Source organism: Euphorbia lathyris, chromosome 1 (genome assembly GCF_963576675.1).
Source record: "Euphorbia lathyris chromosome 1, ddEupLath1.1, whole genome shotgun sequence".
Lineage (NCBI taxonomy): Eukaryota > Viridiplantae > Streptophyta > Magnoliopsida > Malpighiales > Euphorbiaceae > Euphorbia > Euphorbia lathyris.
Genome location: NC_088910.1, coordinates 107,250,181 through 107,277,592, shown reverse-complemented (window position 1 = coordinate 107,277,592; position 27,412 = coordinate 107,250,181). Strand labels below are relative to the sequence as shown.

Here is a 27,412-nt window from a genome sequence, read left to right as displayed (position 1 = left end):
TAGGGTTTTTGCTCGGAGTATTGACTTTAGATTGGTCATGCTGACCATCTCCTTGAGACTCACTTGAAGTCTCTTCATAGTCCTGCTGAGCAGGAGAAGGAGGATTTTCATCGGAGCGGTTGTCGTCGTAACCGGCACCGGAGATGTTTTGTGTATCGTCAGACATGATTCCTTGAGAAAATTTGAGAGGTTTTGGGATTTAAGAGAGAGAGAGATTGAATGCCAGAAATTTCGAGTGTAAAGAAACATGAGTGGGAATTTGTCCACTATTTATAGAGGTGCCGAGTTGATCTGATAGGTCGAAATGACGGTTTAATGTGTGTGCTAGCATTTATTGTTTTCACTGGCTTTTACTCAGTATCTAGAATACTAAACGTTTTTGTCATTCTGAGTGCACAGTTTTACGTAGAGGAAGTATTTGTATGCTTAGTAACTCAGCTTATGATAACCACTCAGTATGTATGTCTACTCAGCATAAGGTTTTTTTATGTAATTCATATTAGCTCAGCATACAATAGTTACTAATTTAGCACAAATCACTCAGCATGGTAATCACTCAACATTCATTTAAACATAGAATTTTTATTGAAGACGATTAGACATACCGATAGCTTCCCTTAGTATGTTAAATTGCTCACGAGCCAGAGGCTTTGTAAAGATATCCGCAAGCTGTTCATCAGTTGGTACGTAGGTCAGCTTGATCTCTCCTTTGAGTACATGGTCTCTAATGAAGTGATGCTGAATGCTGACATGCTTCATCCTGCTGTGTTGGATTGGATTTTTGGATAAGTTAATGGCACTCTTGTTGTCACATTTGACCTCGATTGTATCTGTTTGTACGCCATAATCCTCAAGCTATTGCTTAATCCACAGGACTTGTGCCACACAGCTTCTAGCAGCAATGTACTCAGCTTCAATTGTTGACAGGGCCACTGACGATTGCTTCTTGCTGAACCAAGATACTAGACAGCTTCCAAGGAATTGACATCCTCCTGAAGTACTCTTACGCTCTAGCTTATCTCGTCCATAGTCAGCGTCAGTGTATCCAATGAGTGTGAAGTCATTTGTATTTGGATACCATAAACCTGTATTAACTGAGCTCTGCAAATATCTAAAAATTCTTTTTACAGCTATAAGGTGAGATTCCCTAGGGTCAGCTTGATATCTCGCACAATAACATACTGAGTACTGAATGTCAGACCTACTAGCAGTAAGATAAAGTAGAGAGCCAATCATACCTCGATATAACTTGCTGTCTACTGACTTACCTTTCTCGTCAGCACAAAGGACAATGTCAGTACCCATCGAGGTAGATATGGGCTTACATTCTTCCATATCGAATTTCTTTAACATTTCTTTGGCATACTTAGACTGACTAATGAAGATGTCGTTCTTCCCTTGCTTGATTTGTAGTCCAAGGAAGAAGTTGAGTTCGCCCATCATAGACATCTCGAACTCAGTTTGCATCTGTTTACTAAATTCCTTGCACATAGATTCATTAGTAGCACTAAAGATAATATTGTTGGTCCCTTATAACGTAACAAGTTAGTTCCAAGGGGGGGGATAGGAACTATTTAAAATTTTAATACGTTAAGGCTGACTTCTTTTTCTTGGAAAAAGGATTACACAGCGTGCTGAGTAAATTAAGACACTAGCTTAGTCAACTGGTGACTAAGTCAGCTTCTTTCTTTGAGTCAGGAGATAGCACTTGAGTCTATTCCTGAACTCAGATACTCAATACAACACAACTCAGCGTGACCTCTTTACTTGGTCAGTTTTGTTTAAGCAAGCAATATATATATTAAGGAGTTTAAGGTTAGAAAGATGTTACTCAGCAGATTTATCCAGGTTCGGCCTCTAAGCCTACGTCCTGTCCCCGTAACACGTTCCGAGCTTTCGAATTCTCTACTGAGCTCTTTAACGGTAGAGCATCAAACCTTTTACAACTTAGAAGCTGAGTATAACAAGAGTACCTTCCTCTATACCTCTACTCACTCCTAATCTCTCGCTGAGTACTATAACCGAGTACTCAGCCTCTCCTTTCTAATCTCTAGAAATGATAAAGATTTGTCCTAAACAACAATTGCTAAGACACCTTAGATGATTGAATAATCACTCTAGACTTTTACACGGAAGTTATATAATTTGGTGTAAGTATTTGCTTTGCTTTTTCTCACAGAACTTGAGTAGAATTTTGGTCAGCGTAATGGCTTGATAATGTTCTGTGTTTTAATGAAGCAACTGAAGGGCACTATTTATAGAGACGTATGAGGCATCAGTCATTTCGAATTTTGAAATAACCCTTGGAGGGAAACGGCTTCCTGTCGTTGTCACTCAGTCTTGCTCAGAGCTCTCGGCCAATCAGATTTGAGTATCTTCTGTCCTCGGTCAACTTTTAGTCAGTTCGGCAGAATGTCTCTCCATTTATGGTAAGGTCAACTAGACAGTGTCCTGTGTCTTCTGAACTTTACCCAAAGTGGAAACACTTTGTCTGGAAGTTGTTCTTGCTCAGCTGTTGTCTTGTACTCTTTGTCGATTCAACTCAGCAGCTTCACTCCGAAGTTGTTCAACGAAGGTCTTCTAGATCCTTCTCTTGCTGAGTTGCGTTTTGATCATAACGACAGCGTTTTGCACACGCGGGCCGAGTTGCCTTGATCTGTTTGACTTGGGCTTTGACTTCCGTATTGGGCTTTAAGCCTTTTAGTTTTTATGTCTCATAAACAATTTAACTCAACATTGAACAAACACATTAGTTAAATAAATCAAAGCATTTAAACTTAGTGTGTTTAGAATATATTTAATTTTACTTAAATAATTTTGTCAAATCAAAATCATGTGGAAAGGTGTTTCAACAAACTCCCCCATTTTGATGTTGGCAAAACTATTCAGCGAGGAACTCATTGTTGAGCTCCCCCATGATAGTTGACCTATTATTACTTAGCAAACTCCCCCGTCAGGGTTGAGCTACTGACTTAGTTTTACTCCAAACATTTTAAGGTTTAATCGAGTAAGTCTAAGGTCAGTTTTCAGATATAGGTCAGCTCATGGAACATATTCTATTTTACTCAGTATTAAGCGGAAGGTTTATCATTCAGAGAGCACTGAGTAATCGTTTTGTTCAATGAGTCTTATTAGACAGTGTTTTATAAACATACAGGACAATGTCAAACATTTGATCAGCATAGGATACAATCAACAAGTATTATAGACAGTAAACACAGTTGATGTAATTGAAGATACATAATAATTAAATACTCAGCATCATATATAAAATACTCAGGTTTGGATAAAAGATGCAAGTATTATTAAAGTAAAGTGGTCAGCATACATAGCAAAAGATGAGCATAAAGAACATAGAGACTATAGACTAAGTAAGAAACTAAGCCTAGCCTATTTCTACTTCTTCTTCTTTTGCTTAGACTGACTACTTCTAGGAGCCTCCTGCTGAGTTCTAGCTTGTTCTTTCTCTCCCATTTTGTCAGCATCGGGAGGAGCAGGAATTCTAAAGGAGTCGGTTAAGACTGCGGCGGTCAGTACGGCGAACAGCTCCTTAAGTTTTTCGGCACTATCATTAATGCCGTCAAAGACAATAACGCCTTCATTCAAGACCTCTTTTGGTATGCCGATTTCAGCGGCGCTGAGCAGGCTCAGTATGTAAACATGAGACTTACCTACCCAAGTAATTGAATCTGTCAGTGCAGCAAAGACTTGATGAAAGGTCTTCAGCAGTGCTGAGTCATAATATTGACGCTGGATATTGTTATGACGCACAAGAGTGAAGATCCTTTGGGAGTTGACCAATATCTCATTTTGCTTCATTTGATTAGTGTCCATCTCTTGCTTATTCAAGTTCAGCAGACGAACTGCTTCGCTAATTTGCTCCACCGAGCATTGAGAGTAGGAAGCCAGCTGATCGTTGGTCTTGGTTTGCTCAGTGTTAAGCTGGGCGAAGAGCAACTTAACTTCATCTGAAGTTGCATACTGAGTGTTCGCAGCTGACAAGGTTTGGAATTGGCCTTGAAGAGTGTTAAGATGTTGAACCGTTGTCAGTTGGAGCTCAGCCAGCTTCGATATTGAGTCCTTCTTGGGCTGATGTGATTGAATTGTGATCATATCACTTAGCAGATCTTTAGGCCCTTAACTTCATTTAGAAGCAAAGTGACTTGGGTCAGCTGAGCTGATGTAGTGTTAGTAGTCCCAGCAGAAGGTTCAGCATTTTGATGAAGATCCTTGATTAATGTCTGCACCGAGTTGATGAGTTGTCTACCAGACTCGGTGGCATGCAGATAGCTGAGTGATGCTTCATCATGTTGCCTAGTTTCCTCAGTATGACCAGTTGGTGGAGGAGTCAGAGTGATGACATGGTCAGTGACTGGAAGAGGGTTTTCGACCTGCACTTGGTTTTCTGGAAGAGATGATTGATCGGCAGTAGTGATGGTCGGTGAAGTAGTAATCCTAATGCTGTCAGTGATGACAGGGGCAGGAATGTTCTGAGTCAGCAGAGTGCTTGGAGCAGCAGTATTGACAAGAACTTGCTCGGTTTGGCTAGTAGAGGTGGTAGAAGCATTCAAGTCGGCTTGTTCCTATTGTGAAGAAACAGAGGCTTGCTTTTCAAGAGAAGCTTGTTGAGAAGAGGGGGTTTGCTTACTGAAAAACTTCAGCTTAAGAGAAGAAGGATCTTTAGTCGGCTTTTGAACAGGTAGGTCAATGACAGTTTTCTGACTTGCCTTTACTAATCTTCTTCGGCGAGGAGGAGTAGGGTCAGCTTGGATAGATTCTCCTGAGTGAGAAGGAGAAGTCTCTTCTTGATCAGCATTGAGCTGGTCAGCTTGTTCGTGTTCTTTATCTGCACCCAACTCAGTATTAGATGGGTCAGCAGCTTCCTCTTCACTCGCTGTCTCCTCAGCGTCATCCTGATCGCTTTCTTCTTCTTCTTCTTCCTCATCATCCTGATCTTCGTTATCTAATTCTTCTTCCACCTGAGTGATGAAGTGATCATCCAGTTCCACATCATCTTCTTGATGCTCAGCTTCAGTTCCCAGACATTGGGTGAAGTGAGAATCACCAGGAACAATGATGTCGGTGGGGATAGCATCAATTGGGGTCGGCTCTGAAGACTTCTTCTTCTTCAGAGGTTGCTCAGCTTCCACTCTTTCCTCTGTATCAGGCTCATCTTGCCTGCTTCTCTTCTCAGCTGACTTAGGTATCTCCTGACCTTTTTAAGCAGCTGACTTTAGCTTCTTGGCCTGAGGCTCAGCCTTCTTTGAAGGAGTCCCAACAGCTTTCCTTTTTCGGGCAGCTGGAGCCTTTGTCCTTTTCCCCTTCTTTGAGACAGTTGTCTCCTCATCAGCCTCATCAGCATTTTTGCCTTTCTTAATCGGTTGGTCATACTTCAAGGCACGCAGCGCAGCAGCTGTGATCTCAGAGCCTTGGGCCTCAGTTTCCTCGAATAGATCAATTTGATGGTCTTTGAGGATTCTGGTTATGAGTGAGCCTAGCCTAAGAGTTCCTGTGCTCCTCTGGAAGCCAGCGATTAAGAAAATTGGCATATTGATGGGCTTATAGGTTAGCATATGCCATATGAAGCATTGCTCGAAATTTGTCGCTGAGCTGGTGCAATTAATCTTGGGGTAGATGTAATTGGTCAGCAGGTAGTGTGCCATCTTTTGGTGCTGACCCATTGAAGAACTGGAGATTTCTCCAGAATGGCCAGCGGGCTTGCAGAAGGTGGCTACATACCCAGTTCCTTCATGATCACCCTTCTTTCTCAGCTTTGTTCCCTCATTCTTCAATTTCAGCAAATTGGCAAGGTAAGTAGGGTTGATAAAGATTGTTTTCTCCTTTACCACGGTTACCAGATAGTCCTAATTATTGTCAGCAACCCGCAGATTATGGTAAAATTCCCTTACTAGGTCAGGGTAAGTGGAATCTCTAATTGAAAACAGCTCGGTCCAGCCGTTCTTCGATATCCATTCACAGAATGGTTGCTCGGTTGTTACGAAAGCCTTAGAGAACCATCTTGAGAAGTCTATCTTCCATTCTCTGACATCTTCGAAAACCTTGGTATAGGTTCTTACTTTGGTCGGCTTTCCTTTGGAGGAAGTGGCTTGGCCAGCTTTACCTTTGCTCGGTGTGGTGGCCTTAGTCGTTTCAGGCAGAGTAGTATGCTTAGAAGGTTCATCGGAACTAGTCTTAGGGTGACCGGCACCGGAGATGTTCACTGAAATCTTAGTCATAGTTTCAGAGAGAGGTTTTGAAGTTTTGAGAGTTTTTAGAGAGAGAGAGCTTATGCCAGAAAATTCGGTAAGTGTAAAGAGATAAAAATGGGGATTTGCCCATTATTTATAGCGGTGAAAAGTGGATCTTATCGAATCCATGTGTCAGTTTTGCCTTGGGATTGTCAACCGACAATGATCCTGGCTTTTATGACACATTCGGCGCATACGTCATCCTAGGTGGCTATTCGCGTGCTCTAGTATTAAATGCAACGGATCTTATACTCAACGTTTAGAATACTAAGCGTTTTATATTCTGAGTGGTCAGTTTTATACAAACGGATGATTTCTCAGTTTGAGATAACTGCTCGGTGCCAATGTTTGCTCAGTATGTGATATTTATTTATTTAGCATTAATCACTCAGCATACATCTATTTACTCAGCAAATAATAGATCACTCAGCATGTTAATTCACTCAGCATGAATATATATTAAGAGCTGGAATTTACTAAAGAGGATTAAACATACCAATGGCTTCTCTCAGTATGTTGAACTGCTCACGAGCCAGTGGCTTTGTGAAGATATCCGCAAGCTGCTCGTCCGTTGGGACATAGGTCAGCTTTATCTCACCCTTGAGTACATGGTCTCTAATGAAGTGATGTCTGATGCTGACATGCTTCATCCTGCTGTGTTGAATTGGGTTCTTGGATAGATCAATTGCACTTTTGTTGTCACATTTGACCTCAATTGTCTTTGTTTGAACACCATAGTCTTCAAGCTGTTGCTTAATCCATAGGACTTGAGCAACACAGTGTCCAGCAGCAATGTACTCAGCTTCAGTGGTAGACAAGGCTACTGACGCCTGCTTCTTGCTGAACCAGGATACAAGACAGCTTCCTAAGAAATGACATCCTCCAGAGGTGCTTTTCCGTTCTAGCTTGTCTCGTCCATAGTCAGCGTCAGTGTATCCAACGAGTGTAAAACCATGAGTGTTGGGATACCATAAACCTGCGTTCACTGAGCTTTGCAAATATCTAAGGATTCTTTTTACAGCTATGTAATGAGATTCCTTAGGGTTAGATTGATATCTAGCACAGTAGCATACTGAGAACTGAATGTCCGGTCTACTTACTGTTAAGTAAAGTAGAGAGCCTATCATACCTCGATATAATTTGCTGTCTACCGATTTACCATTCTCGTCAGCGCAGAGGACAGTGTCAGTGCCCATAGGAGTGGATATTGGCTTGCAATTTTCAAGATCATATTTCTTCAATATCTCCTTGGCATATTTAGCTTGACTGATGAAGATGCCATTTTTCCCTTATTTGATTTGAAGTCCAAAGAAGAAGTTGAGTTCTCCCATCATAGACATTTCAAACTCAGTCTGCATTTGCTTGCTAAATTCCTTGCATATTGACTCATTAGTAGCACCGAAAATAATATCATCAACATATATTTGAGCCAGCAGGGTATCTTTACCCTTTCTCTTAATGAATAAGGTTGTATCAGCTTTGCTCCTGACATAGTTTCTAGTCAGCAGGAAACTGGTCAGCCTCTCATACCAAGCACGTGGTGCTTGCTTGAGGCCTTACAGAGCCTTTTTGAGTTTATAAACGTGGTTTGGGAATTTAGGATCCTCAAACCCGGGAGGTTGATTAACATAAACTTCCTCGTTTATAACTCCATTAAGGAATGCACTCTTAACATCCATTTGAAACAGTTTAAAGTTCATATAGCTTGCATAAGCGCATAAAATTCTAATAGCCTCTAGCCTTGCCACTGGGGCAAAGGTCTCACCGTAGTCAATACCTTCTTGCTGACTGTAGCCCTGAGCTACAAGCCTTGCTTTGTTCCTGACTACATTTCCTTGCTCATCTAGCTTGTTGTGAAAGACCCATCTTGTTCCAATGGTCTTCTGACTCCTTGGATGTGGCACTAACTCCCATACATCGTTTCTTCTGAATTGGTCAAGTTCCTCTTGCATTGCACTCATCCAGAATTCATCTTCCTCAACATCAGCGAAGTTCTTGGGTTCCTGAACTGAGACGAAGGCTACGTTGCTGAGGTATCTCCTGAGTTGGTTTCTTGTCATTAGGGTATTCTCAGCGGCATCAAGAATAGCACTCTCTAAGTGTCCTCTTGGTATCCTTATCTCCTTTGGTAGATTGATGTCTTGTTCTGTCTGTGTTTCAACAATCTCTGCAGGTGTAGACTGGTCAGTGAAAACAATTTGAGGTTTACTTTTACCTTTGATCATCCCTTGAGGGAATGACTCAGCGGCTGTATCTTGATCAGCAGATACTGAGTGTGGATCATCCTCGGTCAGCGGCAGATATCTTCCTGCAGGGTTAGTTTCGTCGAACTCAATATGTATTGACTCTTCTAAAACTTGAGTTCGTTTATTGAAAACTCTGTATGCTTTGCTGTTTGTTGAGTAGCCTAAAAAGATAGCTTCATCAGCTTTTGAGTCAAACTTAGCTAGGATATCTTTGGTGTTTAAAATAAAACATTTACAGCCAAAGGCACGAAAGTATCCAATGTTGGGCTTTCGTCCTTTCCAAAGTTCGTAGGGGGTTTTCTTTAGTATAGGTCTAACAAGAGCCCTATTAAGAATATAGCACGCTGTGTTAATAGCTTCTCCCCAAAAGTACTTTGGAAGCCTATGCTCACTCAGCATTGTCCTGGCTATTTCAACCAAGGTTCTGTTCTTCCTTTCAACAACCCCATTTTGTTGAGGCGTCCTTGGAGCAAAAAAATTATGGTCAATGTCGCTGGCTTCACAGAATTCAACAAACTGTTGGTTTTTTAATACTCCACCATTATCACTTCGGATGTGAGCCAATTTTAGGTCTTTATCATTTTCAAGTTTTCTAACCAAATTTGAAAATGTCTCAAAGGTCTCATCCTTGCTACCCAGCAAGATGACCCAAGTGTACCGAGAAAAGTCATCTACAATGACCAAGGAAAATCTTCTTCCACCCAGACTCAGCGGCTGGACTGGACCGAAGAGATCCAAGTGTAGTAACTCTAACGGACGCTTAGTTGAGACAATGTTTTTACTATGAAAAGATTGTTTGGTTTGTTTTCCAGCTTGGCAAGTGTGGCATAGTTGATCTTTTTCAAATTTAAGTTCTGGCAATCCCTCAACCAATTCCTTTCTTGCTAATTTGGCCAGGAGGTCCATGCTTACATGACCAAGTCTCTTGTGCCATAGCCAGGAATTTTCTTCCTTTGAAACTAAGCATACAGTTTTTGAAAACTTTTTCTCCAAGTTCAGTATGAAGACATTATCAATGCGAGGGGCAGTTAAAATTAACTCATTAGTTTTACCCTCGTATATTTTACATCCAGTGTCATCAAATATAACTTTTCTCCCATTGTCACATAGCGGAGCTATGCTGAGTAAGTTATATTTGAGTCCGCTGACTAGGGAGACTGACTCAATAGTAGAATTACCTCCAACGGTTCCTGACCCTACTATCTTACCCTTTTTGTTGTCTCCAAAACTTACGCTTCCTCCTCGTTTAATCTCAAATGTGATGAACTGAGTTTCATCACCAGTCATATGCCTCGAGCATGCGCTGTCAATATACCACATCTTTGACTTCTCAGCACATCTCAGGCTTACCTGCAATGTAACTAGTTACTCTTAGGTACCCAATTGTTTTTGGGTCCTTGCTTGTTAGGTTCAACAGGTAAAGCATCATATTTTATTTTATGGCGACATACTTGAACAGTATGGCCATTCTTTCCACAGAAATCACAGCTGACCTTCCGTTTAGGATTTCTCACTGACTGGTCAGCACCCCAGTGCTGAGCGTGCCAGCACACCTTTGTGGTGTGTCCTTTCTTCCCACAGAAGTCACACTGGACTTTCCACTGAGGATTCCATCTCTGCTGACCAGTACCTCAGTACTGAGTATTCAGAGGAATATTTCTTTTGTTTGGAACCTTTAGTTGGTACTGGATAGTTGTGACGTCCTTTCTCAGTTTCTTAGAATCTGATTGGACTTCAGAGACAGACTTATGTATGATCTCCATGTTATCATGCAAAGTTGAGTTGTCCTGAAGAAGGAATCTGAGGTCACTCAGCTTGACCTCTTCAACCTCGTCACAACGCCTGCTGAGTGCTCTAACTTTCTTATTACACTTTTTGACAAGTGTGTAGAGATCACTCAGGGCATTAACCGTTTCATTTCTGAGCTGGGGTAGTGATATTACCTTATTTGATTGCTCCTCGTCATCAGATGCAATGGAGGGGTCAGCATGCTCAGAGATGCACGGCTCAGCAAGTTCGTCAGCCATAAAACAGATCTTTGCTGACTCAGTGGCATCAGCTTCTGATGATGAAGACTCATCACTGTCGCTCCACGTTGCCACCATTGCCTTTTTGCCGTTCTTCCTTTCTTTCCTCAGCGTGGGGCAGCTTGACTTGATATGGCCAGTTTGATGACATTCAAAGCATGTAATGGGCTTTGAGTTGTCCTTCTTGTATTTGCTGTCGCTGGACTCAGCTTTATACTTATCCAACTTTCTGTAAGGCTTCTTAGAGTATTTGTCATTCTTTCTGAACAGCCTCTTCATCTTCCTGGTGAACATAGCCATCTCCTCATCATCTGTTGAGCTCCCATCAGTGGAGTCAGCTTTCATGACAAGAGATTTTTGCTTCTTGTCTTCAGACTTTTCCTTCACCTCGAAATTCTTCATTGAGATCTCATGGGTCAGCAATGAGCCGATGAGTCCATCATATTTGTAGGTGGTTAAGTCTTGAGCTTCCTCAACAGCAGTCTTCTTTGCTTGCCAGTTTTTAGGAAAACTCCTAAGAATCTTCTTGACTTGTTCTTCCTCAGTGAAGATCTTCCCAAGTCTCTTGAGCTCGTTGATGATGTTTGTAAACCTTGCATTCATGTCAGAGATTCCCTCATCATCGTTCATCTCGAACAGCTCGTATAGTCTCATCTGCTGGTTCACCTTGGACTCCTTTACCTTGTTGGTTCCTTCGTAGGTGACTTCCAGCTTCTTCCAGATCTCTTGCGCTGACTCACAACCTGATATCTTATTATATTCTGCAGCATCAAGCGCACAGTGAAGCATATTTATAGCCGAAGCGTGATTTTGTAGCTTCTTGAGATCATCCTCTGTCCATTTGGCCTCAGCTTTGACAACTGTTTGGCCAGCCACAACTTCAACAGGAACAAACGGGCCTTGGACTATTGAAAGCCATGCACTCATGTTTGTTGCCTGAATAAAGTTTTTCATTCTATTCTTCCAAAAGGTGTAGTTAGACCCGAAGAATAGGGGAGGCCGAGTAATGGACAGCCCCTCAGGTAAGATCGGAGTTGTCTGGTTTCCTGGGAGAAACCGAGTGTTTTTTTCAGCCATAGTGGGGATCAGCTCAAGGTAGTTAAACCTTTAACAGTGAGCTTTTAAGCTCTGATACCACTTGTTGGTCCCTTATAACGTAACAAGTTAGTTCCAAGGGGGGGATATGAACTATTTAAAATTTTAATACGTTAAGGCTGACTTCTTTTTCTTGGAAAAAAGATTACACAGCGCGCTGAGTAAATTAAGACACTAGCTTAGTCAACTGGTGACTAAGTCAGCTTCTTTCTTTGAGTCAGGAGATAGCACTTGAGTCTATTCCTGAACTCAGATACTCAATACAACACAACTCAGCGTGACCTCTTTACTTGGTCAGTTTTGTTTAAGCAAGCAATATATATATTAAGGAGTTTAAGGTTAGAAAGATGTTACTCAGCAGATTTATCCAGGTTCGGCCTCTAAGCCTACGTCCTGTCCCCGTAACACGTTCCGAGCTTTAGAATTCTCTACTGAGCTCTTTAACGGTGGAGCATCAAACCTTTTACAACTTAGAAGCTGAGTATAACAAGAGTACCTTCCTCTATACCTCTACTCACTCCTAATCTCTCGCTGAGTACTATAACCGAGTACTCAGCCTCTCCTTTCTAATCTCTAGAAATGATAAAGATTTGTCCTAAACAACAATTGCTAAGACACCTTAGATGATTGAATAATCACTCTAGACTTTTACACGAAAGATATATAATTTGGTGTAAGTATTTGCTTTGCTTTTTCTCACAGAACTTGAGTAGAATTTTGGTCAGCGTAATGGCTTGATAATGTTCTGTGTTTTAATGAAGCAATTGAAGGGCACTATTTATAGAGACGTCTGAGGCATCAGTCATTTCGAATTTTGAAATAACCGTTGGAGGGAAATGGCTTCCTATCGTTGCCACTCAGTCTTGCTCAGAGCTCTCGGCCAATCAGATTTGAGTATCTTCTGTCCTCGGTCAGCTTTTAGTCAGTTCGGCAGAATGTCTCTCCATTTATGGTAAGGTCAACTAGACAGCGTCCTGTGTCTTCTGAACTTTACCCAAAGTGGAAACACTTTGTCTGGAAGTTGTTCTTGCTCAGCTGCTGTCTTGTACTCTTTGTCGATTCAACTCAGCAGCTTCACTCCTAAGTTGTTCAACGAAGGTCTTCTAGATCCTTCTCTTGCTGAGTTGCGTTTTGATCATAACGACAGCGTTTTGCACACGCGGGCCGAGTTGTCTTGATCTGTTTGACTTGGGCTTTGACTTCCGTATTGGGCTTTAAGCCTTTTAGTCTTTATGTCTTATAAACAATTTAACTCAACATTGAACAAACACATTAGTTAAATAAATCAAAGCATTTAAACTTAGTGTGTTTAGAATATATTTAATTTTACTTAAATAATTTTGTCAAATCAAAATCATGTGGAAAGGTGTTTCAACAAATATCATCTACGTATATTTGTGCCAGCGGGGTATCTTTACCCTTTTTCTTAATGAATAAGGTTGTGTCAGCTTTGCCTCTGACATAGTTCCTGGTCAGCAGGAAACTGGTCAACCTTTCGTACCAAGCACGTGGTGCTTGTTTCAGGCCGTAAAGGGCCTTCTTGAGTTTATAAACGTGGTTTGGAAATTTTGGATCTTCAAACCCAGGAGGCTGACTAACATATACCTCTTCGTTTATAAATCCATTAAGAAATGCACTCTTAACATCCATTTGATATAGTTTGAAGTTCATGAAACTAGCATATGCACATAATATTCCTATAGCCTCTAACCTAGCAATGAGAGCAAAGGTCTCACCATAGTCAATGCCCTCTTGCTGACTATAGTCTTGGGCTACAAGTCGGGCTTTGTTCCTGACTACATTGCCTTGCTCATCTAGTTTATTTCTAAATACCCACTTAGTTCCTATGGTCTTCTGATTCCTAGGTTTCGGTACTAAATCACATACCTCATTTCTCTTGAATTGATCAAGCTCTTCTTGCATAGCGTTGATCCAGAATTCGTCGTGCTCAGCATCAGTGAGATTCTTTGGTTCATGGACTGAGACGAACGCAACATTGCTAAGATATCTCCTGAGTTGATTTCTTGTCATCAGGTTGTTCTCAGGAGCATCAAGAATGGACTTCTCCGATTGTCCTCTTGGAATTTTGATTTCTTTGGGTAATGTTGAGTTGTTGAGTTGTTATTTTTTTCCTCTCGATAAAAGCTTTCGATCTTGAAGGTTTATATTGTAAGAACTTCTACCTTGCCTCCCCTTGGGTAAAACGAGTCTTGAGGAGATGTAGGAACGAATCCTTACCCAGAACCGACAGTTGAACCAACGAAGCCTATGGGATTTAAAAACAACAATCCAGCCATAAATGAGAGAATTCCAAGGCATGGACACAAGAGCAGCAACAATACCACTCAGAAGGCCCAAACTGTGCGATAGTGATTTTGAGATCAGAGGCTTGGGCACGGGCATAAGAACATATGCCAAGGAAGACACTATCACATGAATTACGAGTAATAATCTCACCTTTTCTGGTTTCACATACTTTTTTGTAAAGGGACTCAAACCAAGAACGGAAACAGAAACCAACTCTTTCCAAATGGTGTGAATGTTAGTGGATTGTAAAGTGTTGAAGTAATTGAAAGGGTTTTGTTTGAATCAATTGTTTCAGGTTGGGGAGGAAGATGATTGTATCTGAGATTTAAATTGATGAAAATGCTAGACCTAGAATGAGGAAGAAAGAAAAAATGGAGAAGAGAGAGAGAGAGAGGAGAGAGAATGTCCTTTAATGGTTTTAGAAGAAACCCATTAAAGGGTATTTTAGTAATTGGGTATGGTTAAAAACGTTGACCAGGTGTTGACCGGTCATTTTTACCGACTGTACACCACAGTGGGAGGTCACCCCAAAGTACATACATATTAGTGAGAGAAAATGAAGGTTGTACACCAAAGTGTGATTTAGGGTAAAGATTATACACCATGGGTGTAATTTACCTAGAAGATCGAGGTCGGCTAGGTCATCGCCGCCCTTCTCTTATACGTTTCAGGTTCAACCCCAAAGATCAACTAACTAATCTTCTTAAGGAAGATGATATCGCATATTACAATACAACGTGAAGCCTGCATTTTTTTGTACTTAATTACTAGTTATTTCGTACGATTTTAATAAGTTTTAATGATAGTTTTCGAATATTTTCAGCATTTATGTATCTAAGTCATTTTCATGTGTTTTCTGGCATTTTCACAAGGTTTTGTCACAATTAACCAAACTCGAGACTTAAGATGAAGACAAGGAAGTAAAACGGAACCATAAATGAAGATTATTCACTTAGGTCCCTGCATCTCGTCGAGATGGATGCTGTAGATGGAATGTCTCTTGTTCACATTAAGGGCAGGTTTGACATGTTTTCGTATTTTAATCGTAAATCTCTTATACGAACTCGGATTGACGCGATTCAAAATGTTGTGAAAAAGCTAAGAGATAAATGAATAAATCACTAATAATAATCATCTCCAAATTCAACTGTAACAGGCTCAAAATATTATCACAAGTTGATGCATTTGTTGAAGCCTAAGATTGCTTTCCCACCTTCACACATTTTCAACTCACCCTCTTTAAAGCTTAATTTGGAAGATTAGGGGTTTGGAGGACATAAAAAGATTTGGTCTTTGGAAGCATATATGACATTTTACTATAAAATGAGACATTGGGCACACCAAGCTTAGGCTTAATTCTTCCCCCTCTTTATGTTAGTTTGTTGATTCTTCTCTTCAAGAATCATTTGAATTGCTGTTGTAATTTTTGTTGTTGTTCTAAGTTGTTGCTTGTGCAAAAGTTCATCAAATAAAAGTAAGTTTCAAGTCACCAAGAAAGTTTGTTCGACAATCGTCATTATGGTTTCTTCTAAAACTTTAATCTCTTTTATTATTGTGAACTCTATTATCTATCTTTCTAAGGTGTGTTTTAATCTAATCATGGGCTAAAACCATCTTAACTAAGGCTAAAAATGGATCTTAACCTTAATTATGTGGTAATCACTTTTAACCTAATTAAGTCATGTTTATCCTTTTTAGAAATAACTTAAGATTCTTAATGCTTGTTGGAGATGGACCAAATGCCAACTCGAATAACTTTTAATAAAACATAATGCTTCTCTAGATTAATTAATTTAGTCGTACCAATGTTAAGTAATTCATCGAGAGTTTAGAACCAATCTCGATAATCTATTAGTTAATAAGAAAAATTGTCATCTTGAAAATGATAAAACAACTTAAAAAATGTTAAGTGCTATTATTAAGCAAATAGGTTAAGTGAAGCTAAAAGCCTTAGTTTCTTCCACTATAAGTAATCTCTCACTTAATTTGTCTAATTAGTACTTATAATCACCATCCTCGTGGGAACGATACTCTACTTTCACTTTATTACTTGATACACGATTAAAGTACACTTGCCTTCACATGCATGTATATGTAAAATACACATCATGAATCTTTAAGAGGAACTTCCAATGTTGGTTGGAAGGCATTTCGGATTTGTAGTTTGAGACTCTCACAAGATGCTCTAAACTTCCTCATTTGTTCATCTTGAGCCCGGTATTGCTCCCTAAGAGTTAAGACATTCCCATGCTACTTTTGAAATCTTCACATCTCTTATTGGCGACTTCTTCGGATTTTTGAAATGAACTTGGTTGAACCATTATCAAAAGAAGTTTTGGATCACGAAACGATCGGCTATGATACAAACTGATACAGATCGGTTTTAGACGGGTTGATTTTAATCATAAATCAACAAAGAAGGTTCTTCTCTAGCTAAACTAGAAGGAGTTAATCTCGAGTTTTACGGACTAAATCCGTAAGAAATCATAAATTCCTCATTATTGAAGATTATAAACCTTAACAAAAACTTCAAAGAATAAGATGTAATTTTGATTTGATAAAAGTTGAATATCCTTACAATTAAGACCAAAAGACCTAGCTAAGGTTACAAATAATAGAGAATGATAGGGGTAGGATGGGAAGGGAGATCACAAATGGCATTTAAGTTATTAACCCTAAATGGTAAAACAGTAATACATGAGTGACAAAACAGTAATTTTCATAATGGCAGAAAACTAACAGAATGGTCTCAATACACTTTTTGGTGCGGGAATCACCCCGCATGGTGTATGAGTCAAGCCACACGACATATGGGTCAAGCCACACGACGTGTGGGTCTGCCTTCCGTGTGCAAATTCGTCGTCCCAGGTCCTCGTGACAACTTCCCTCGAGCCAGATCCTACTCCACACAACATGGAGGAGGGTTGGCACGCCGTATGGGGCTGTTTTGCTCTTTTTCTTTGCATGCTCGCTCGTGCTTCGTTCCTCATCCGACTCCCCTCGCCGGACTCGAACCCTTAAAGGAGATGCCCCGCATCAATTTGAGGAGGAATGGAAAAAAATCAACTCCAATAGCCTCCCGGTGGCTCTTCAAATCACTAACAGTTTTTCCATTGTCTCTATTAATATAGAGCCTCTTTCCACTTCTTAGTATCTCCTTAATTTACTTGTTATTAATAATTTATTATTGAAGAGGCTCTCTTCTCTCACTATTGATAAATATAACAATAATTATTAATGACAAAATAATAAATAAAGAGTGAATACGAAAAGTATTGTTGGAGATGATATATCTTAGTCATCCTTAATTCACTAAAAGTCAATTATTTATATTATTTTTAGAGAGTGCACTTGCAGTCTCATAAATCCCACAAATCAAAACAACTAAAGGTTGGTGATATGAGTTTATTAGGGATTGAGAAGAATATGGTAGCGGATAGGACAGAGTGGAGGGAGAGAATTTGTGTCGCTGACTCGACTTGATTGCACGGTTTCATATGATGGTTCATGTTAGCCGACCCCGAATCATTTCGGGACTAAGGCTTTATTGTTGTTGTAGTATAACTAAAGGTTAGTGATAAATTTATGCATACACAAAATCATCAGGTCAATTATGAAGCTCGGGATGTCTGCATAATAAAATATACAAATAATATACATCAAATGTTCAGAACAAAATTAACTTGGCTTTCTTTCAATGCAAAAACAAGCACATCTTATAAGGTCTAAACACCAAATGCAAGGAAAGAAACAATAAGTCCTTACCTTTGAATTCTCAAATTCCCAATTGGCTCTGCACCTCAATTAGAGTCTTGGCCGACTCTCTCAGCCGGTCAGCTTCTTCCTCCGTCAGATGCACATTGGTAACCCCTAAGACTCCGCCTCTACCCAGTAAAGCCGGCAAGCTCAAGAACACATCACCTCCGTCTATGCCATAGAAACCTTTGGCAAGGACTGAAACAGGGTGGATTTTCCTCTGGTCTCTAAGTAAAGAACGAGCCAAATTAGCTGCAGAATACCCAATTGCCCAAGATGTGTATCCCTTTAGACTAATCACTTCATATGCACTCTCCACTACTGCTTTGTGAATGTTCTCTAGAGTCTCTTTCTCGTAAGGGATTTCTTGTTTGTCTAAGAAGCTCAAAATTGGCACTCCACCAACACTTATGCTTGACCATAGAGCCACTGAGCTATCACCATGCTCACCAACTATGTAGGCCTGTCAAAATATCATCCCCAGATGTTCTTTTTCAAGTCAAAATCAGATAAATTCAAAACCATTAATTGGTTCAGTTAGAAATTTGTCTGTTTCTCCATTCAATTGAAAAGCAAAATCAAAAACTGCTAAATCCAGGCAATTGGTTATTATCCACAAAAATTCTGTATAAGAGAAAATGACAAATTGAAAGAACTTCAAAATCAACTGTTCTATGCATACGCAAAGTCCATTGTCGATTTCTTTACCCGATAACAAAATGTAAATAGACAACATGTCTATACGATCCATTTGACACATTATAAGTATTATTGCACAACAAAATCTGAACTCAAAACCTATAATTTCTAGTAATATCTTACCTCCTTTTTCCTTTTAATGCCAATCTATTCTGCTAAGTATATGGAAATCATATAAATTCTAATCGAACAGGTTTTATTTGCCCTTCGACTTAAGCATACAATTGTGTTAAGCAAAATCAATAATTAATTTCCACCTTAACCACAAGATGATTCACAGTTGGAGAATATACATTCAATGAAAAATGATTGTTTTTAGATCGCAGAAAAATAAAAATAGAAAAAAACTTCCCAAGCCTTTGGGTCGCTACGTCCCTGTTTCAATACAGGCCTCAAATAAAATAGGAAAAACCACGAGATGATAATGATAGCTGCAAATTTAGTAAGTTAAGTTAACCATACCTGTACATCCTGAGCATTGACGTCGAGATGATCAGCGATCAAGAACCGAAACCTTGAACTATCCAAGTTAGTGCCCGATCCAATAACCCGATTCGAAGGAAAACCAGAGAGTTTCCACGCGATATATGTCAAAACATCAACAGGATTCGAAACAATCATCAAAACACAATCCGGCGAATACTCAGCAATGGAGGGAATAATATTCCGAAACAGGGAAACATTCCTCTGAAGTAGGTTCAGTCTAGACTCTCCTGGGATCTGGCGAGCTCCAGCAGTGACGATACAGAGATCTGATCCGGCGGTGCTGGAATAATCAACAGAAGCCGTGATTTTGGTGCGAGGGAGGAAAGCAGCGGCATGTTGAAGGTCAAGCATCTCGCCACGGAGCTTGTCGGATTGGCAATCGACGAGAGCGAGCTCGTCGGTTAAGTCCTGGGTGAGGATAGTTTGGGCAACGGCCATACCGACATTTCCAACGCCGATAACGGAGATTTTGGTTTGGCGTTTGGCAGGGGAAGGCAGAGGAGCTTCAAGGATAGGCTTGAAAAAGATCCGGGAAAGGTCCAAGCCATCGGGGCCGAGTGAGGAACCTGAAGGAGTCTTGTGCATTTTGATCTGAATAATGGTGAATGGTGAATTGGTAAAGAAAATTCTATAATTTTATATGAAAAGTAAAGAGAAGAAAAGGCAAAGAAAAGGGATGTTTGGGTTTCAACTTTCAACGGTCCAATGTTCTAGGTGGATGGGACTTTGAAAAAACTACATATTGGTAAATACCACGCGCCACTCATCTTCGTACTACCAACTTTATACAGTGGACAAAGACATTCTAACCTTAGAAATGAGATATACGACTTGTTTTGTCAAGAGTTTTTTTTTTTTTTTTAACTAGAGGTTTGAGATATTTTAAATAAAAAACTTATTTTTGTAGAAGCTGGTTTAAAAAAAAAAAAAAAAACTTGAACTAAACTCTATCTTACAATGGACTAACAGACAGTAACTTCAGTTGAGTTGTCATTACCAGTTGAAACTAGACCAACTCTTGCGGCAGTTCTTATAAGGAAAATGGTCCGATAAGGGAATTAGGCTGCTACTAAACTTCTCATATTGTGGTCTGACTGTTCCATTATAGAAGCCACTTGGAAATTCGTTCTAGAGATTCAAACTAGATTTTTAGAGTTTCGGATCACTGAACCTTCACGTCAAGAGTCCTAATAGAAGTGGATTGATACGTGGAAGAATTTAACTATCATTTTAGCCATTTCAATTTGCGTTTTATTCAATCAAGTTGTCAATTTTTGAGTGGCACATGTCCTTTTTTTTGTCGTTTATGTTTCTGTTAGAGAAGAGAGAATGCACAACGATTATATTAACTTTGCTCATTGTTGTAAAAGGATTTTATGCAATTTTACAAAATAGAATTTTATTCTTCCTTCTCAAACTTCAAATTTCTCTTTCTCCTTTCTTAGCTATATTTCAATGATATCGCAGTCCCAACTTTGTAAACCAGCTTTCGTTCCAAATTAGTTTTTCTTACCAAAACACTTCAATCGAACCAAGGATTGTGACCCATACTCGCTTAAAAATAAATTAGAGAAATTATAATATTTGGCTTTCGGAACTTTTGTGATTAAACAATCAAGATTATGCTAAATTCTTCACACTCCTATTTTGCTAAAAGCACTAAATTAAAATCGTGTAAACTCTACAAACTCATTCCTCCCATCAACATAGGAATGCAAAGGCTTCTGAAACTTTCCAACAAATTCCTGAAAGAGAACTACATTAGATTTCCACCAAAATATATTTAACATTCTAAGAAAAATGCTTATCAAATAAGTTGGGAGTGTTGGTCCCGTGTAATGTAATAGGATTAGTTCTAAGGGGGGGTTAGGAACTAATGTAACTTTATCGCTTAATTATGCTGACTTAAATTAATTCTTTAAATAACTTTACTCAGTTTTGGTCAGCAAGGCTGAGCGCGATGCAAGACAGCTTTAGTCAGAGGCTGACTAGAACTGTTTCACTTGTGAGTTGGGAAATAACACTTAAGGTCAGCTTCCAACTCAGCACTCTGATTACTCAGCGTCGGTTTATACAAATTATATACTGAGTAATTTAAGCAAGCAACACATATATATGTATATAAAGAGAAGGGTTAGAGATTACTCAGCAGTCTTATCCTGGTTCGGCCTCACCGCCTACGTCCAGTTCCCAGAATCCTTCCGGGATTTTTCAATCCACTACTGAGCTCTTTAAAGGTAGAGCACAAACCGTTTACAAGCAATTGAGTATGCAAGAGTACCGTCCTCTATTCGTCTACTCAATCCTACTGAGCGCTATAACCGAACACTCAGATTTTCTCTACCGCTGAGTACTAAGACTGAGTACTCAGCACCACTCTCTCAATATTTACAATTGATACAAATTTGTTCTTACTAGATGAAGAACACTTTAAATGAATACAAATTCACTCTAGACTTTTACACAGAGATTGGATTTGGGTGTAAGAAATTGTTTTTTCTAATCAGACAGCTTCTCTTTTGGATTTTCACTCTTGTGATGATTTTCTTTTCTGTCTGTACTTGCTTTTTCTTTTTTTTTTTTAAATCGGCAAAGGATCCAAGTGATGAACTTGTCCTTTTATAGTAAAATCTGATGCTTCAATTATTTGAATTCGGACATATCCGTTGAATTCAAACGGTCTTCTTGCGTCATTCATTGGTCAGCATACAGATTTGCAGGCCAATCCTGTCATCTGAAATTAGCAGTTATACCAGGCTTGCCAGTTTCGTCTTCTTGCGCTAGGTTTCGTCTTCTAGCGCCAGGTTTGTCTTCTTGCAAAGCGCCAGGTGATCCATGCGTCTCGAAAAGGTCTCTGGGCATAATTCTGAGGCTTCTGAATTGGTGCAGACCTTTGTCGGACTTTGTCTTCTAGTTAACGGATCATTGGTGCTGTCCTGTCGAACACTCAGCTTGACTAAATTGACGTTGCCTTCGATCTTTATCTTTGACGAGGCTGAGTTACGTTCTACTCAGCTTCTTCGGTCAGCTTCGTCTTCAAGCGTTTGTTCTGAAGAAACTTTTCTTCTATGATGCTGAGTTGTGCTCTACTCAGCTTCTGTGGCTCATGCTGACTTCATTCTGTCTTACTTTTTATTTCTGTTCTCATTTATAAATATACTTAACATTGAACAAACACATTAGTACAATTAAATCAAAGCACTTAAATTTAATTGTCTTAATCATGGGATTAACTTAAATAATTTTGTCAAATCAAAATCATGTGGAAATGTGTTTCAACAGGGAGTAATTGAAGTACTTGCTTGATAAGAAATTCTTTCCTTACTTTTGTTAAAAAAAAAAAATCAAATTCCAATTCAACATTCAATTCCAAATACGATCATTTAAAAAGTGAATGTATGCATTTTGTTTCTCCTAACTGAGATTGGAGTATTGGGTAACAACAAATATCAGAAACCTCCCTAATCACTGGAACTTGGCAAATCTTGGTTAGAAAAATATATATTTTTTTTAATTTTGACTGCCATTTAGGCGATATCTAAGCAGAACCTAGGCGGCCTCCAAACTGACCTAAGTAGTAAAAAAACGGATAATGGACCAAAAAAGGCCGAGACATCAAGGCGGAAATATCGAAATGGATTCTTGATTTTGAGTGTTTATTGTTTATAATTTAGTTATTTATGAGTTATTAGAGGAGAGTGGACATATCAACTTCCATTTCTTTCCAATGTTTTGCTTGATGAGTTGGTTTAATATTAGTTTCTTTCTTAATAAAATAAAAACTGATTTGTAGTTATATTTTCTCTTAAAAAATAATTGGTTTTAAGAACCTATCACACTTATAACACACATATGCCACTTTATCTATCAAATATGACAGATGAACGATTTTATGTGCAGGAGGTCTGAATAAGCTAACTATAGATACGTGGTAAGTTTTTAAAGAAAACCATAAATGTATGATAGGTTTTTAAAACCAATTATAAACGTGTGATAAATTATTTTAAAAGTTCAGAATGCTAATAGATAAAATTTACCAAGTTCAAGGATGTACATTATGCCAAATTCTTTATTTTAACTTACAAAACACATACAGAAGTAGTGTATTATTTGTATAACATCTTTAACTATCATCACTAGCTATTTCCATTTAATTATTTATTCGTCCATAAATAACAATATATTCATTCTGCAACACTCCTGAGTCATTAAATATTCCTTTAATTATTTATTTCCAAGTCCCAACTGAGTCTGCAATTCCATAAGAGTCTTAGCCGAGTCCCTGAGCCGGCCAGCCTCCTCCTCCGTGAGATGGACATTGGTGACCCCTAACACTCCGCCTCTACCAAGCAGTGCCGGCAAGCTCAAGAACACGTCGCCACCATCAATGCCGTAAAATCCCTTGGCAAGTACTGAAACAGGGTGGATTTTTCTCTGGTCTCTGAGTATGGAAAAGGCTAAATTAGCTGCAGAATAGCCAATCGCCCAAGAAGTGTAGCCCTTGAGACTAATCACTTCATCTGCACTATCAACTACTTGTTTGTGAATCTTCTCTAATGTCTCTTTCTCGTAGGAAATTTGTTCTTTCTGTAAAAAGTGCAATATTGGTACGCCGGATACGCTTATGCTCGACCATAATGCCACTGAGCTGTCACCATGCTCGCCGACTATATAAGCCTGTAAAAATCAAATAAGCATTTATTTATCTATAGGTAATTAAGAATAGGGATGCCAATGAATTAATAAAAAAAATAACAAATTGTATCTTAATTTTGTTTTATTATATATGTTATGAAAAATGAAAATAAATTAGTGTTTTATATATAGGGTTGCAAATGGGGTGGAGTGGATTAGAACTCCGAAGACTGGCCCACAAGAATCCATTAGAACCTGCAATACAAAGACTAACCATGGAGGTCACTGAAACTGCTGAATCGACCTCTGAGAAAGAAGAAGAAAAAGACCTACTGCGGTCCACGTCTCATTTTATAAAATAGAAAAGTGTTAAGGATGTAAAATTATCTCTAACTTTGACACTAATTAGCAATTTTACTCTTACCATCTTAAATTATGCAATCAATTTCAGATATTATAAAATACAAAGTAACTATAGCGGACACCAAAATGGATTTAGAGATTAATATTTTTAAATTGGATGAGATATTTGAATTTTCAATTCTTTTTATATAATTTGTATGATACACAAGATGACTTTCTGACTTTTTTTTTTTAAATTCACATGTATATATGTATATTTGTGACGTGTTAATTATAAGTGATAATTATAAGTGATTAACATCCTAATAAGTATCTGCAATCACACAAAATGAAGACTGAAATTTCTAGGGCACTAGTGCCTAAAGGATTGCTACCTTCATGAAAAGAAGGCTAGAGCTAACATCCTTCTGCTTCTCGTTCTTCCTTCCTCTGGTACATTTTCAAACTCCTCCAATTTCAGGTACAAACTCCAGCATACGGAAAAAAATGTCGCATGCTCCACGATGCTCAGTTAGAGTTAATCGGAGAAGGAAGCCGTAAAGAAGGGAGATGGATCAAGTCAGATGTCTGAAAGGAGAAAGATTAGGTCGGGCAAGAAGAAAGGAGAGTGGCTTAGGTCGGAGAGCAGAGCAGAGAGAAGAGGGGGCTTAGGTCGAGTTCAGAGCGCAAAGAAGAGAGGAGAGGGGCTAGGTCGAGAATAGAAAGAATTTAGGGTTTTCCTTTTCTAATGTCATATTTATATTTATTTTTTCTTTTTTAGTTTTTCTTTAATTTATATTTTAGTTTTTTTTTATTAATTTATATCTTAGGTCGAGTGCAGTGCTAAATGAAAATACACGTGGTAACATGGGGATTAAGTGATCCGCTACTTTTTGCGACTACATAAAGCAACTAGCGACTACAGCAGTCGCAATTTAGCGACTGAATTTCACGTGGTCGCTAATTTCGGTCGCTAATTTAGTGGTTGTAACAAAGGTTTGTTACAATTGGGTGCCACCTAAGCATAGAAAACACCCACAAAAAACACTCCACTATAACTCTTTGTTACTTCAAAATTTAGTAGGGTCCACTTATTATAAACACTATACACTATCTCAATTAATATATAATTACTAATTTTTTAACCAATAAAATAATTAATTTAATTACTTATTAATAATTTCATAAAAACTATATGTCCAATAAAATAATTAATTCAATATTTTTTTTGATAAACTGTCCGATTAATTTTTTTTCGTATATTAGGACTCGAACTCGAGACCTAGCTTTGAAACATTTTACCACTCAAACGAACCTTATTTAGTAATTAATTCAATATTTATTATTATTTTCTAAAATTTAATCATTAATTGAATACTTATTATTCATAAATCAATAAAAAAAATAATTAAAATTTGAAGGACTAAAAACAATTGACAAATAAAAAAAAATTACTCTTAAAAGAAGAGAAAAATCTTTTAATAATATTTTTTGTTGTCCTTTTCTTTGTTACAAAATGTAGTAATTTACTACATTTTGTAACAAGCAAGTGACTACCCCTTTAGTGGTTGGGTGTTACAAGTGACAAACTTGTAACACCCACTAGAGGTGCTCTAAGACGATGAAAATGTATAAGGGAAATAGCAAATTTGATGACTGATAAGATATTTTGATAAATTATTAATTGACCCCATTTACAAAAATCACTTCTAATAAATGAACAAATTTATCAACTTTAATTTAATTAATAGAATTCTGGAATAGAATTATTAAGTAGTCAATTAAAAAAAAATTGATTTTGAAAAAAAAAATTCAGAGAACACCAAAAAGAAATCCAGAGACTATTCTTTTAAAAACAGTTATTATAATATATATTTAAAAAAAACAGAATAACTAACTAATATAATACTAATAGAATATGAGGTTGAAATAAATAGAAGTTGACCTGTACGTCTTGAGCATTGACGTCGAGATGATCAGCAATCAAGAACCGAAATCGTGAACTATCCAAGTTAGTGCCTGATCCGATCACTCGATTCGAAGGAAATCCAGATATTTTCCAGGCAATGTAAGTTAAAACATCAACCGGATTAGAAACAATCATCAAAATTGAATCGGGGGAGAACTGAACAAGCGGAGGTATGATCATCTCAAACAGCTTAGCATTTCTCTGTAACAGGTTCAACCTAGACTCTCCGGGAAGACTTCTGGCTCCTGCAGTAACGATACAGAGATCGGATCCTCGAGTGACAGAGTAATCAGTGGAAGCCATGATTTTGGTGCGGGGGAGGAAAGCGGCGGCGTGCTGGAGATCGAGCATCTCGCCGTGTAGTTTGTCAGATTTGGCGTCGACGAGGGCGAGTTCGTCGGCTAAGTCTTGGGTAAGGATGGTTTGGGCAATAGCCATGCCGACATTGCCGGTGCCGATGACGGAGATTTTGGTGTTGCGTTTGGTTAGGGAAGGCGGTGGAGTAGCGTGGATTGGTTTGAAGAAGATATGAGAAAGATCCAATCCGCCGGGGCCTAGAGAGGAAGTTGAAGGACTTTTTTGCATTTTGTGAATAAGTTTTGGAGGTGTGAATTGTATGGGGAGGATGATCTGAGCATTTATAGAGATGGAGAGAATTGATAGTACTAAGAAAGCAAGAAATTTCTATTTCCAAGAGTTTTAACATTCTAACATTCTGGAAGGAAGTAAAGCCCAAGAAAATCCAGGAGTTCTTTTTTTCTTTTCTTTTTTAATGCGTGAGTATGGTTTCAACTCGCTTAAAGAAATAAAAAGTTTACAATTTCATGATTTTAAGAATTGAGCTTTGAACTAACTCAATTTTTATAAAAAATTAAAGATAAAAGGCTTCATCTTTAAATTATTAAAAAGATTAATGATGTGTTATGATATTTTTTATTTAGGGCATTTTTAGTTTAATTTTTTTTTTTTGTTATTGTTTGCTATTTATTATCGGAAAGAAGTTTCTGCTTTTAAAAAAAAACCAATTTTTATATATAAATAGTAAATAGCAGTTCTCTAAGCATTTTATCGTCAAATTGGTACCTGAAAAAAATATTTGAATGGTAATTGAGCTTTTTCGTTTTGCTAAAAATGAGTATTTTTTAGTTTGACACTATAAAAATGACTACTAACGATCTCAAAATGGAAAATTCCAAGAATTAAAGTTGTTTAGTATCACATTTACTATAGAACCAAATTTTTTATTTTGTCAAAATCATTATTTTCACAACTTTTTCTCTCTAAAACATTTATTTTCTCTAGACTCACCAAATAACACATAAATGACCTTAAATTTAAAAAGTTGAAGAACTAAAGTTGCTTAAGATATCATCAAGTCTTTGAATTTTTCAATCTTGAGATCATCAACGCTCATTTTAATTTTAAGATCCTTGTTTTTAGTGAAATGAAAAACCTCGATCATCTCCTTTAACAAAAAGAAAAAACTCAATCACTGTTTAGATAAAAAAAAATCAAGATAAAAGTTTGACAATACGTGAAAACACAGAGTTTTGTTTGGACTTTACCCGATTTTATATTAGTTAACTTATAATAAATTGAGTA

General features: G+C 38.2%; 2 protein-coding genes across 2 annotated transcripts; both read right to left on the bottom strand.

The window, feature by feature from the left end:
* Positions 1–17,525: 17,525 nt before the first annotated feature.
* On the bottom strand, positions 17,526–19,546 carry LOC136210543 (L-lactate dehydrogenase B-like). Its single transcript, XM_066001847.1, has 2 exons — positions 18,841–19,546; positions 17,526–18,142 (listed from the first exon to the last, which is right to left on the bottom strand). Exons 1-2 carry the CDS (start codon positions 19,447–19,449, stop codon positions 17,699–17,701), a joined length of 1,053 nt encoding a protein of 350 aa, XP_065857919.1. The 5' UTR covers positions 19,450–19,546; the 3' UTR covers positions 17,526–17,698.
* A 3,343-nt stretch (positions 19,547–22,889) lies between these two features.
* On the bottom strand, positions 22,890–26,502 carry LOC136210542 (L-lactate dehydrogenase B-like). Its single transcript, XM_066001846.1, has 2 exons — positions 25,787–26,502; positions 22,890–23,541 (listed from the first exon to the last, which is right to left on the bottom strand). The coding sequence occupies exons 1-2, from the start codon at positions 26,393–26,395 to the stop codon at positions 23,089–23,091; spliced, it is 1,062 nt and encodes a 353-aa protein (XP_065857918.1). The 5' UTR covers positions 26,396–26,502; the 3' UTR covers positions 22,890–23,088.
* Positions 26,503–27,412: the final 910 nt, after the last annotated feature.